Below are 13,731 nucleotides of genomic sequence, written 5' to 3' on the forward strand. Positions count from 1 at the left end.
TTCTAAGGAGTAGATAGGCTAGACGGTGGAGATGAAGAGCTCAAAACATAGGTACTTAAGCGTGCCATAATACTATAGGGAATACCCAAAGCAATGGGGTGGGGGGACATTGAAAATCCAACTTTCAGACACATTCCCCTCCCTTAATTTCCTAGAGGTCTCACACTCTGCTCTGTGTATGTTTTAATGACACATGGAATTTTTAACTTGCTTACCTCTCAAGTTCATCATATTTTAGCAATCCCAGACTTCATTTATAGAGCATTACAGAACAAGTCTACAGGAAAGAACAGTAATCTGGGTATGCTAAATCTTATTTGAACATAATTTTTATTTAATAAATTAGGGTCTTTTTTAGAATAACTGGAAATGTATTCATCCAGGCAGTTAACTGACATGAGCACTTGTCTTCTTGATAAATGATGTCTAACATCTAATTTCATGTTAAAAGGAAGCAGATTTCTGCATCATATATGGCTTGAATTTCCATCAGTGGTTATTGGTCATTTATGCAATGGCTATCTTGGAGGAAACTGGGCTCCCAATCATTGGAGACCAAGCCATTGTTGATAATAAATAATGGCATTTCTATAGCTGAGGCTCCTAACATGTGGGAGATTAAATTCTGTGATTCTGTATATTCACACATGAACTTGAAAGCACAGCACTGCAAAAAATACAATTTTGAAAATGACATGGGAATTTCTTGGCAGTCCAGTGGTTATGACTCTGAGCTTCCACTGCCCAGGACCCGGTTCAAGATCTGGGCAGAGAAACTAAGATCCTACAGGCCATGTTGCATGGCCACAAAGAAAGAAAATGACAGGGAAAATGTTTACTATAACTTTGAGGTTTCCAAACTTTCTTGGTTCATGATGCTTTTAGTGTTTGGGGCTTCCCTGGTGGCTCAGTGGTAAAAAATCCGCCTGCCAACGTGGGAGACGCAGGTTTGATCCGTGGGTTGGAAGATTCCCTGGAGAAGGAAATGGCAACCCACTCCAGTATTGTTGCCTGGGAAATCCTATGGACAGAGGAGCCTGGTGGGCTACAGTCCATGGGGTTGCAAAGAGTTGGACATGACTGAACAGCAACAACTGTTGTTTCACAGTATCCAAGACCAAAAGTTTCTTTTATTATATGAGAGTTTCTGTTATGAAAAACGGTTTAAGAGTAGCAGTTGTCATCGTGTTGCACAGATGACACTTGTGTTTTCCTTGAAAATTTAAAATACTCTGAGGTGCTGTAAGGCCAGGATACCTCACAGTTCAGCAAGGGTGGCCATAAGCAAAAATTTTAAGTTGTATGTCCTAGATATTAAAATCTGTGTGAATGTAAACAAAGACTGGAAGGAAACACAGAGTGAAAGCAGTTATACTGGTTCATTGATGATCATAAAATACTCTCTTAAATCGTGTTTTCCTTCCAGTTTATGTTTGACTCTTGGTCTCGGAGTGCTGTTAGGGCACTTGTTCTTAGTTCCGATAGGAAAGAGCCGCACAGAGTTTGAAAATTCCTTTTAAATTCTTGGGCAATGACAAGTTCAGGAAATTTTATCACAAAGGAACCTAGCCTTTGTGGTTGAAATTGACTGTGTTCTCTTCTAGGACCATAGAGTGTTCTGGCTGATCACAGGAATTATGTTTATGGGAAGCGGCCTCATCTGGAGGCGCTTGCTGTCATTCCTCGGACGACAGCTGGAAGCACCCCTACCTCCTCTGGTATGAAGGGTCAGACTCGGCGCAGTACCGCAGAGGGGCTGCAGTCCCCAACCTGAAGTCCTGCGGCCTGGGCTTAAGCTGTCACAGGCTTTGAGACACTGAGCAGGTTTTTTAATTTCTTTAAGCCTCACCCAGCTTTCCCACTTAAGTCAGTGCCGCCTGCTTCATGTAGTTAAAAGGAGAATTAGATGTTATGTGGAAAGCAGTGGCAGAGTAAGTTAGAAGTTTATTTTGGTGGGATGCTGTGACAGGCATTGTACATTTAGACAGCTGTTAGTAATTTTGGTGCAGGTTTTGTCATAACCAAAATTGAAATGTAGACAACACTTATCCTGTTAGGAAGTTTATCTCTTTTTCATAGCCTTCTACTTGTAGTTTATACTCCTGGAGCAAGTACTCAGGACATTGATACATGGCTGGCAGTCCTTCCCTCATTTAGTGGTTAATGTATCGTTTTTACTGGTGGTTTTTTTTTTAAACCCACACAACTAAAATTGTGAATTTTTTCTGCTTTCATTTAGATGGCCTCTTTACCTAAGAAGACACTGCAGGCCAACAGAAGGCTAGAAATGAAACACAGCTTCAGGCCGGATGGACTTGGATCAAGCAGGGGTATCCTAACAAATCGTTAGGAATAACCTGATGGAAACTGAACTATTTTTTTATGGTAGTCACAGGGAAATTCTAGTATCTTTTTTATTATTTTATGGAGTCAGAGACTTGAAAGAAAATCACTGACACTTAAATTATAATGTCTGATGATAAAAATATTATGGCAGTCATAGTACTAGAACTTAATTGTATTTTTGTGCTTGCTTTGTAAAAGGCCAAAATTCTATTTCCTACAGACTTAAAAGGCTGTTTTTATAGATGTAAGAAAGACATGGAGAGATTAACTTAATCCAGGATTAGATTGTGGTATTGATTTTATTTAATTTATACATGTTAACAAAACTGCAACCTCATGCCAAATGAAGCCGGGAAACTTGCCAAACCCGTAGTTGTGAGATTAGGTAACCACAGTTCTTACTGTAAGGAATCATGTTCTTGTGAATTTCCTGACTCTCAGGTGACTAAAAAGCTAGCATAATATATATTAACCTTAAAACAAACTTTAAATCAGTCTTTGACATAACTGTTATTTTCTTATATTTGTGTCCCACCCCTGCCTTTTTTTTCTTCTTTCACTTTTTGGCTGTATGCAGGCTTTTAGTTCCCTGACCAGGGGAACCAGTTCCTGTGGGAACATAGTTCCCATGCCCCCTGCAGTGAAAGTGTGGTATTTCAAGCTCTTCACTGCCAAGGAAGTCCCTGCCCCTGTTTTTACATAAGGAATACAAAAAGGAAATGAGATGTTAATATTAGCTTTGTATAGATTCCAATTATTCAGAATTTTACTTCCTCAGCCTGTGAAACTATCTTTCTTTGCTTGACTGTAATTAAAGCTTTTGGAAATAGTTGAAAGTATTTCCATTCTGTTACTGTTTTATAGCTGTTTTGACCATTCCTTGGTTTTTAGGACAGACATGTCACACCAAAAAGGAAAATGTGTAGCAAGATTAACTAGGCTGCACATTTTTCATCTGTTTGGCTCCACCCAAGCTGACTGGTGGGCTTCCTAAAACAAGAGGGTAGATAAATTTTTTTTTTTTTTGGTAGATAAATTTTTAAATTGTGTTACCTTTTTGTTTTCACAGAGTTGAGTTTAAAACAAATGGCTAATATTTCTAGGTCTCAAGCACCTATGCTACCTGATATCTTCTATGTTTTTTATATTTTCTGGGGTTAAAAAGTTACATAGTAGAACATTACAGTTATATTTATCTCCAAAAGTAACATAGACAATTCTAGAGTCTGAAGCAGCTCTTGCACTACAAAATTAGTAAATAGCATCCATTTACCAGGTGGGTAAAAATGAATTAAAATGCTTTTTCCAGTTGCTGATCTGAAGGAGAACAAATGAAGTTTCCCATTTCCATGTGTGGTTATGAAAGGACATTAGAGCATGAAACATGCTGGGCTTGTCTTGGAGCATGCCTTATGGTGTGGCTGTGGAATGTGAATACCATCATACATCTGTTTGATTTCTAAGATAAAGTATCTTTGACAATATTTATATTTCACAGGGCACTCTTCTTTGGTATACCTCAGAGCACTATGTTGTTTTTGATCTTCAGGTTACCACTGTAAAATAGGTAATATTAATAAATATTACTTAACTGTGATGAAAACTTGGAAGTCCAAGAGGCAAAATGACATTTTGTTTAAGGTCAGGTACGGGATAGAATTTTGGTCTTTTCTTTCTGATGTTACTTAGCTAAGTAACATCATTTGAGGGCTTGGCTAAAATAATTTTGAGTCAGTGTCTCATCAGTAAAAGGGGAATAAATGCAGCTACCTCATAAGTGTGATGTAGAGAGGGCACTAATAGTTTATATAGTTATGAACATGGTTCAGTCAAGTTAATTTCTAAATGTCGGCTGCCTCTGCTTTGGCGATAGCTCTTTAAGCAGCAGCCTGCTATCTATCAAATAATAAAACAGCCTATGCCAAAAGGAAAAAAGTTCAGTTTTAAATATTGAATTTAAATAGAGTATATAAATTATTTGTAAATAAGGTGAAAGAATACCAAATATTCAGTTATGAGTAAGCAGGCAATCATCCTCTTTAACATGTACAGAGAATGATATTCTTAACCTGTTGTCATTGTAAGACCTCTAAGAAAGTGTAGCAAAAATAGGTGTCATTTTAAGATACTATTAATATTTGCTTTACTCTTGATAGACTGATAACCACTAAATAATCATTAAAAAGCCATATATTTTGGTGAGTTATTCCATGATTTGTACACAGCTTTATGTTTTGGAAAATTAATATTAAATATTAAACTCACTTTAAATTCAAGATTTACTGTCATTACTTTAGTAATAGTTATGTAGTTGGAGCATGGAATAGGGAATTCAGAGACCTGAGTTTATTCCCAAACTCACTTCAAATCTCTCTAGGTCTGTGATACAAAGGCATAAATCAATTCCAGTCTGGAAGCCTGTAAGACAGCCTTCGCATATACAGGTAATAGACAAAAATTGCAAATATGTAAATGTGTTCTGATATCATAAAGGTAATTTTGAATTTAATTGTTGCATAAGTTCAGATTTGTGTTCCTGAGAGATTTAAACCCTATAAAGTTAATTAAGTATGTCAGAATCAATCCAAAAGCGTCACTTGATGCTTTTGAACTGTGGTGTTGGAGAAGACTCTTGAGAGTCCCTTGGACTGCAAGGAGATCAAACCAGTCCATCCTAAAGGAGATCAATCCTGGGTGTTCGTTGGAAGCACTGATGCTGAAGCTGAAACTCCAATACTTTGGCCACCTGATGCAAAGAGCTGACTCATTTGAAAAGATCCTGATGCTGGGAGAGATTGAGGGCAGGAGGAGAAGGGGATGACAGAGGACGAGATGGTTGGATGGCATCACTGACACAATGGACATGAGTTTGAGTAAACTCCAGAAGTTGGTGATAGACAGGGAGGCCTGGTGTGCTGCAGTCCATGGGGTCACAATGAGTTGGAACTGAGCAACTGAACTGAAGTCAGAACCAGTGCTTAGAATTACAGTTAATTTAGTGTAGAATGGAAACTTAATCCACTTGTTAAGATAATACATTAGTCTGTTGGATATTAGATTTTTTTTTCTGTATGCCAGGTTTTTACATATTTTCCATATATGCAGTAGGATACAATTTATATAACTTCTTGATACGGGTTAGCATGGTTAAATATCTTATATGAAGATCTGCTTCTAACTTAGTAAATTGTAACCGTCTCCTCTTGCTGGTTGCTATTATGTTTAGGCATTAAGAAAAATATAACTCCTCGGGTAAAGAATAATCATGTTTAAACACTGGCCCAATCATTTAGTAAAGCATAACACTTTGTTTAGCAGCAGCCTGATGAAGGTAGGCATCCTTCTAAATGAAGAGACACAGTACGAGAGCATGCCTTTACTGAACATCAGTTTGGTCTTCACTCAGAATAAGGGAATATGAGTAATGCGTTTCTGGTCCCCTAAAAATAAACTTTAATAAAAACAATTCTTCAAATAGGTTGAGCAGCCAGTAGTTGTTAACCAAAAAGCAAATGGTGTTTGTGTGTGCTTTGTGCTGTGCCATAGGGAACCATGCAACTAGTATACCTCTTTCAGAAAGATGAGACGTCCTGGGAGTGAGCCAGAGGTCCTGTCTAGGTATGAGTCTGGTTATGCTGCTGTTCTCTTATATACACACTCACTATATCCTCACAGTTGTAATTCTACTGGTTTTTCCTTTGATTTTGGATTCAACTTTACTCTTCAGCCGAAACCCTGTGTCCTTTGACCAGTCTCTTTACTGCCCCAAGAGAAGCTAAGTTAAGAAGGGCTCTGGTCATTTTAATTTTTTCCTGGTTTTAGTATCATTTCATTAGTGTCAGGAGAGAATCAACTAGTTCCAGTTTACGGATAACAGTGCCTGCAGATTTTTAGTGAAGCTGAAATCCTGTGGTCCATTCCTTTCCCCTAAACAGGCCACCCTCCAGGCCTGGCAGATGAGGCCTGCTCCACTGAGACCAGCCCAGGAAGCAGGGAGGCCAAGCCTGCCTCACTCCTCTTGGTCCTGCACGGTCACCTTCAGCTCAAGACAAAGCTCTCTCCTTCCTGTTCTGGTTCTGTTCGTGAGGCTTGTGGCTGCCTCCCGCTGCCTGAGGCTTCCTGAGATGACTTCAGATTAGCAGAAGATCACTGGGTGCATTGGCTGTTAGCACAGTCATTTCTCCAAAAGCATCTGAGGGCACAGTCAGGTGACATTCTACTTTTCATATATGTCCTTCTCTGTATGAAACTGAAAATACAGCAGTCCTTGTAAGAAAGGACCACATCATTTACAACATGATTTTGGAGTTGTGAGGTCATGCCTCACCGCCCATACTTTTCTCCTCGTTCTCTTTCTCATGCTTTTTTTCCTGTGTGCTGTGCTTTCTGTTTCACTCTGGAATGGGTCACCAGTTTTAAGAGGACATTTTTAGCAAGAATTGTGCTACAGAGCTTTTCCTAAGATAACTAGAGACAGGCCTTTCAAGGCATCAGAAAGTCACAGGTGCTCAAATGGAAGAGGAAACGGGTTGTGCAGCAGGTCTGAGCACAGGAAGCCAGTTAGGAATTAAGTTCAGGTGCACAGGAAACAAGCTTTGCAAAGGGACACACAACCAGAGCATCCACTCTCACATCCTTCGGATGCTGTCAACACTTAACTGCGGCCTGCAGGCAGCCAGCCTGTGTGTGTGTCTCCACCCCCAGGAGCCCCCACCTGTTGTAAGGTCTACCAGGGCTCCTCTGGATACACCAGTTTGTCCCCCAGAACGCTCACCCGGAAGATGACTCAGCATGAGAGAGGGGGACAGGTGAGGAAAATGGAGTGAAACCTTTAATCTTGGCCAAGGCTATAGATGTGAAGCACCCCAGAGAGTCGGGCTCCCAGAGAACTCCTTCCAGCTGCAATGACGACTTGATTCTGTAGGAGACACAAAACAGGATTCATTCACAAGCTGTGTCGCGTTCCTGCTGTAGTTCAGGCATCATGTTATGCTCTGAGCTAGAATAAAGCTAGACATTGGCCAGACACAAGGGCTTGAGCTTAAATGCCTCTTTCCCTGGGTTTAAATACCCTCTTTCTCAGCTCTGTAGGTTCAGAAAACCACAGCTGAGGAGGAAGTTCCCGCTAGTTCCTTCTCAGGTACACAAGGGAAAAGTGCATCTGTGTGCTTCTGTTCAGCATCCTAGCTGTGGTGCAGCGTAGACGGCGGATCTGGAGTCATCTGGCCTTGTCAGTGTGTTCACACCACCTCCTCTGCCCCTGCTGCTTTCAAAGTTGCCTTCAAAGCTTATACAAGTTTTTAAACATTTTTGGAGGAGGATTTTAGTTTTGAAACTACCAAGAGTGTTTGTGGACCATGGCTGATGAGGTGAGGTGTGGCTGATCAGACTGATGGGTAGAGCAGAGTGTGACCATACAGTAACCAAACCTGTGAAGTTTTTCACTGAGTTAATTTTGAAACCTCCCAATGGAATCCAGACGTGTCGGGCACTGTGCATAACCCTTTGCGTGTATCTTTTTAAATACCACAGTGTCGATTAAGAGGAGAAGGAAAAAGCTGTAAACTCTTGTGGAATTGCTCATTTACTAGATCTGTAGTTTGGCCGTAAGCTGCCTCCTGTTTCCCTGGTTAAACCCATCTTCATTCCTAAAATCAAGTCTTCCCCTGCTCTTGCCCTCTCTGCCCAGTCAGCCTACTCTGATTTCCAGATCCACTCAGGCCCCAGGGGTGCTGCAAGGCCTTCCCCGACTCCCCCAGCCGATCCCCACTGATCGCTGACTGCCGTTGGATTTGGGTCATCATAAATGGGCCTGGGTGGTCTCATGGGCATGTTTCATTTTCCCACTTAGATTCTAAGCACCTGGGGGGCAGGGTCCATGTCTCAGGTTTCTTTGTCGACAACACTGTTCCACCAGGGCTGGCAGGCTGGCTGAAGGCAGCCCCACTGGAGGTTTCAGAAACACACTGGCAATACTACAGAGGTAAGTGGTCCTCCTAATTCTAGTTGGTTACTTAATGCTCACCCAGAGAAAGAGAGAAGTCTTCAAAATCATAACTTTTACTCATGTCTTGGTAAGAGGCCACCCACTCATCATCCTCAGATTGTGTCCATTTTTTAAAACAACCTTTGATTTATCTTCACACTCAAAAGTTCTTCAGGGCCCCCAGCCTCACGTATGTGTTGGGAAAGTGAAGTTGATTTTAATATTGACTCGTGGACTATAATTAGGAAGGTGAATTTGCAGTGTTAAACAGGAATCAAATTTCTTTTAGATGATCTACACTACCCCCTTCAGTTGGTATAAACAATGGTTCATTATTTGCATACGGTTCATGGGTTCTTAGTAACGTCTGATTCTTGGAAAGTGAATAAAATTTAAAATGCAAACATATCTTTTGAGAAGCCCCCTATAAGTTTATAATCCATCTCTTGTTTTTTTTGTTGTGGTTAAGCTTGCCTATAAATGAGTTAAAGGGCTACTTGAACTGTTGGCCAGTAGAGGGCAGTTTCACCACAGTGCTGACAAGTCTAAGCCACAGCACCTGCCAAGCCCTGCAGACCCGGTTCTATACTCAAAAATTTATGACGGTTCTCTAGCCTTTTGTACAACAGTTCACACTTCCAGTTAGCATTTATTACTATACTTGTTTGCCTTTTAACTTCCCACGTGTTAAATAAAATCTTAATTTTCCTCAAGAGCAGACACATGGTCTCTCTCTCGTAGCCTAGCACAGATCTGTACAATGTCATGTCCTTAAATAAATGAGTGAAATCAGTGGTTCAGCTGTGAGTTTTAAGATAAAATCCTTTAAATGTGTCGTGGCTATTAAAATTCAAAATGCGCATACCCTTTGACCTAGTAGTCTTCCAGGAATCTAGCCAGCAGAGATATTTGCACAATTATTCTAAAGTCATACAAAAAGAAACAATTATATAACAAATATATTGTTAGTATGTATTTGGTTCATTCCTAAAGAACCAAAATATATTAACAATGCTTAGCCAATATGGCAAGGGTTGGCAGAATTTTACAGTGAAGGACCAAGATAACATTTTAGGCTTTGTGGGACATCAGTCAGCTGCAATTGTGGTAGAGCAGCAGAGGTAACTGCAGTCCATGGGGTCGCAAAGAGTTGGACACGACTGAGCAACTCAACAAGCAGCAGCAGAGGAAGAGAAAAGAATGAACGTGGCTATCTATATTCCAGTAAAGCTTGTTAGAGACACTGAAGTTTGAATTCTTATAAATATCTTGTGTCACAAAATATTTTTTCCAATCATTTAAACATGTCCATCATTTTTAGTTTGTGGATTACACAAAAACAGGCAGCCAGCTAGAGTTGGCCAGCAGGTTGTAATTTGCCAACCCCTGTTGGAGAGGATGAAATTGGAGGGGTAGTGAGGAGAACCTTTCACCAAAAACTGATGGGATTGTGTGTTTTCTTTTTTGTGAGTCCCTATTTTTCAAATAAAATCTAAATACATGCAAAATGAGATCACTCCCAAATCCCAGCCTTAGAACAAACTCGAACACCAAAGCTGTACAGTCTTGGCACTTACCTTTTCCTTTGACCTCACAGTGATCACAGAGCTCCCAAACCTTGAGCCTGCCTGTGAAACACACTGTTAATGGCCTTGGAAAACATACCATATGATTTTATCAACTTAAAATAAGGGAAAGGGCTTTTTTTTTTTTTTAGAAGATACTTACTTCAGGAGAAATTAGTACATATTGGGCCTGAAAGAGTGATAAGAAAGGGAGACTGTTAATGTTACTGCTGTTCATGGATTTTTTCTTTAACCAATTTTAATTATACTCAAATTTCTACATCTTAGAGAAGCCCTTTGGCACCAGAAATTCTGCTTACAGGAATTTAGCTCAGAAAAATAAGAGGTATAAATATGTTTATGTGAATATTTATCTTACTATAGTAGCAAAAATTTGAGACTAACAGTAGTCACTTAAACGGTTTTTCTACAGATAAACTGCTAGGTATCTGGTAGATATATTGTATAAGAATATAGAAAGCATGGAAAACTTAGTACATTGATAGGTAAAACGAGATAAAGTTATAAAATTGTATACAAAATCATGTACAATAGGATCACAGCCATTAATATATACACACAGACACACTGTAATGGTTTAAGGGTGTGCTTCAGAACCAGCTCTTGGTTCAAGTCCCTGTTCTACCATTTCCTAGCAGTGTGACCTGTAACAACTTCCTTCTCTGATCTTCAGTTTCTTTATAATGAACAGAATAGCAAGTTAATAACTTTGATGTGAATTATATTTTATGTTTATATAAAGTGCTAGGCACAAAGTACGTATGCTAAGTCGCTTCAGTCCTGTCCAATCCTTTGCCACTTTCAGTCCTGTCCAATTCTTGGACTGCAGCCTGCCAGTCCATGGGATTCTCCAGGCAAGAATACTGGAGTGGGTTGCCACGTCCTCCCCCAGGGGGATCTTTCTGATCCAGGGATCAAACCCACGTCTCCTGCAGGCAAATTCTTTACCACTACCGCCACCTGGGAAGCTCAGGCAGAGAGTAAATGCACAATAAATGGTAGTAAATCAACCCTGGGATTTCTTTGGAAGGAATGATGCTAAAGCTGAAACTCCAGTACTTTGGCCACCTCATGTGAAGAGTTGACTCATTGGAAAAGACTCTGATGCTGGGAGGGATTGTGGGCAGGAGGAGAAGGGGACGACAGAGGATGAGATGGCTGGATGGCATCACTGACTCAATGGACATGAGTCTGAGTGAGCTCCGGGAGATGGTGATCTAATAGTTTTACAATAAACTTTCTTTTTTCCAATTTGAAAATTAAATTTTAAGTTTAAAATAACAGCCAAGTGTTTTAGATCCAGGGACTTAAGCAATGAAAGATGAAATAAAAAGAGCTGGAGTCTTCATGAAACTGCAATGGCAATGGCCTGTTTTCTGCTGTGGGCTCCTAACCAGGAGCCGGCATGACACCACATCCAGCTGAACTCCAGCTATGCGGGCAAACACTGCAGAACTGCAGGAAAGCAGGCCGCTTTCAAGCAAGTGATTGTGTTCTGACCTAAGGTATGGGTCAGGTCATCTGAGTCCAAGAAGAAACTGAAGAGTTCTAGAGTGGACATAGTTTACCAAGGCATCTGCAAGGAGCCGTCCTTTCCCAGTTTGGTGTGGAAGTGCGTACAACACTTACCTTTTCTTCTGGACATGGAGTTACCCATGATTTGCATTTGCCTGTCACGTCACCCACGGCGATCTGTTTGCCATTATACACATAAACACGGCCATCCTCTCCCCCCATCAGTCCCGCAGTTGCATCTGTGATCCTCAGCGGGGCTCCTATGATGATTTCATCTGTGAACAATGAAAACCAGCAGAAGGAAGTGTCTTACTCCTTGCTGTCATCCTTTCCATTGTTCCGCTGCTGGATCCTCCCCCAGCCTCCCACTAATGATAATGCATCCTTCACTGGTCTACACTGATTTCTTTCCAGCGCAGTCAGAGGCTTTTGTTTCCTGTTTCATTATTGATGTGGGCGGCTCTCAGGTCACCATGTTCCAGAAGCACAACTCACTCTTGTACACCCGGTTCTGGTCTTGATTCATTATGAGGCTAGAACAGGGGTCATCCTATCAGGGGGACCCATCTTCTTGGCCAGAGCCACCGTTCCTTTCCTACCTAAGCCATCGTTATCCAAGTCACTCAAGTGCAGAACGCCACCAAATCGGGAGAAGCGGCGGTTTCCACTGAAGGTGCTGAGCAGAGAAGGCTGCGAGTCAGGTGTCAGTTCATACATCTGAGTGCTCCCACCTTGGTGCAGGGTCATGGTCAGGAATGATACCTTAGACACGACATCTGAAATACACCACGAACAGGAGCTGCCACCATCACAAGAACGAAGCGAGGACACAGGCTTGCAGGGACACAGGCGAAACTATGTCAGATTTGTGAATGCCAAGACTTTATAGATGATCATTGCAAAAGGTGTGGAAAACACCCAAAAAGAGTATGAAGAAGAAAATGTATATAATGCATATATTTGTTTCTGGAGAGTGATATATACGTACATATACATACATACATTTCCTTGGAGAAGGAAATGGCAACCCACTCCAGTGTTCTTGCCTGGAGAATCCCAGGGACGGGGGAGCCTGGTGGGCTGCCGTCTATGGGGTGGCACAGAGTCGGACACGACTGAAGTGACTTAGCAACAGCATACATACATACACATTTTAATGGGGTTTTTTGCAGATTACAAAACTCCTTTTACAACATTTTGATTTTATAATTAATACTATGATAAATAATATTTATGAATTACTATGATCCTTCCCCCTTTATTAAAATTTAATTTTCTGAGAACAGATTTTTTAGAAGGGATCCATCTAGCATTGGATTTTTAAGGCTCTTGCCGTTTTGCCTAACCTCTTACTAGAAAAAGTACATCAGTTTACATTTCACCAGCAATGTGTGAGTTCCCAGTCTCACCTTCACCTTGCCATCGAGTATTCTTTTTCATACCACAAATACTTTGTAGCTTTTAATGAGTACTGTAAAATCTCCACTGAATATTTAAACGGCTGTGTGTTGTGGCCACGGTCGGACCCAGAGATCCTGCTGAGCCAGAGGCTGAGGAGAGAGAGTGAGGTGGATAGGCCTAACTCTAATTATTCGTTTACTTGAACTCGCCCTGCAAGTAGGTCGGATTTTTCACGTTTCACTCAAATCTGTCCATAGAGCTGTGATTCCCCAACTCTACACTGAAACATTTCGGTGAACTCATGGGTATACCGGAGAAGGCAATGGCACCCCAGCACTCTTGCCTGGAAAATCCCATGGACGGAGGAGCCTAGAAGGCTGCAGTCCACAGGGTCACTAACAGTCGGACACGACTGAGTGACTTCACTTTCATACATTGGAGAGGGAAATGGCAACCCACTCCAGTGTTCTTGCCTGGAGAATCCCAGGGATGGGGGAGCCTGGTGGGCTGCCATCTATGGGGTCGCACAGAGTCGGACACGACTGAAGTGACTTAGCAGCAGCAGCAGCAGCAGCAGCATAGGTATACTGCAATTGCCTTTAATTTTTGCCGGTAAGACAGTGACATCTGTCTGATGCCACATGACCCACCTGCTGGGGGAGGTCACAGTTTCAACACCAGATCCCTACAGTCCTTTCAATGATGTCATATCTTTGCAAAATTGGAGTTTTATCGTAACAGGGGTTGTTATGATAAAATGCAGGCACCACTGGAAAAGCAGTGCGGGTCAAAAGGAGGATGATCCGATGCCAGGGTTTGGGAAGTGGCACAGTGCCCCAAAGGAGCCGTTAGGACAGAAACACACAGTGTGCAACCTGTTCAGTCACACAGGGCCCC

The 13,731-nt window shown here is 41.4% G+C and overlaps 2 protein-coding genes across 3 annotated transcripts in view; one reads left to right on the top strand and one right to left on the bottom strand.

Moving 5' to 3' along the window:
• The window catches only part of MRS2 (magnesium transporter MRS2), a 34,710-nt gene extending 31,456 nt beyond the window's left edge, over positions 1-3,254 (top strand). Inside the window, exons 10-11 of one of the 2 annotated variants that reach the window (XM_040249923.1) lie at positions 1,605-1,718; positions 2,240-3,254. In XM_040249923.1, coding sequence (XP_040105857.1) covers positions 1,605-1,718; positions 2,240-2,350 — 225 coding nt within the window. In that variant the 3' untranslated portion in view covers positions 2,351-3,254. The remainder of the gene's footprint in view (positions 1-1,604; positions 1,719-2,239) is intronic. The other variant, XM_040249924.1, reaches the window with a different exon arrangement.
• Positions 3,255-3,390: 136 nt separating this feature from the next.
• GPLD1 (glycosylphosphatidylinositol specific phospholipase D1) overlaps positions 3,391-13,731 on the bottom strand; it is a 57,076-nt gene continuing 46,735 nt past the window's right edge. Inside the window, exons 21-26 of the mRNA XM_040249925.1 lie at positions 12,033-12,209; positions 11,548-11,708; positions 10,061-10,087; positions 9,910-9,960; positions 7,176-7,264; positions 3,391-4,262 (exon numbers count right to left, since the gene is read on the bottom strand). Of these exons, the coding sequence (XP_040105859.1) occupies positions 7,178-7,264; positions 9,910-9,960; positions 10,061-10,087; positions 11,548-11,708; positions 12,033-12,209 (503 nt within the window). The 3' untranslated portion in view covers positions 3,391-4,262; positions 7,176-7,177. The remainder of the gene's footprint in view (positions 4,263-7,175; positions 7,265-9,909; positions 9,961-10,060; positions 10,088-11,547; positions 11,709-12,032; positions 12,210-13,731) is intronic.

The sequence above is a fragment of the Oryx dammah genome, unplaced genomic scaffold (assembly GCF_014754425.2).
Source record: "Oryx dammah isolate SB20612 unplaced genomic scaffold, SCBI_Odam_1.1 HiC_scaffold_11, whole genome shotgun sequence".
Lineage (NCBI taxonomy): Eukaryota > Metazoa > Chordata > Mammalia > Artiodactyla > Bovidae > Oryx > Oryx dammah.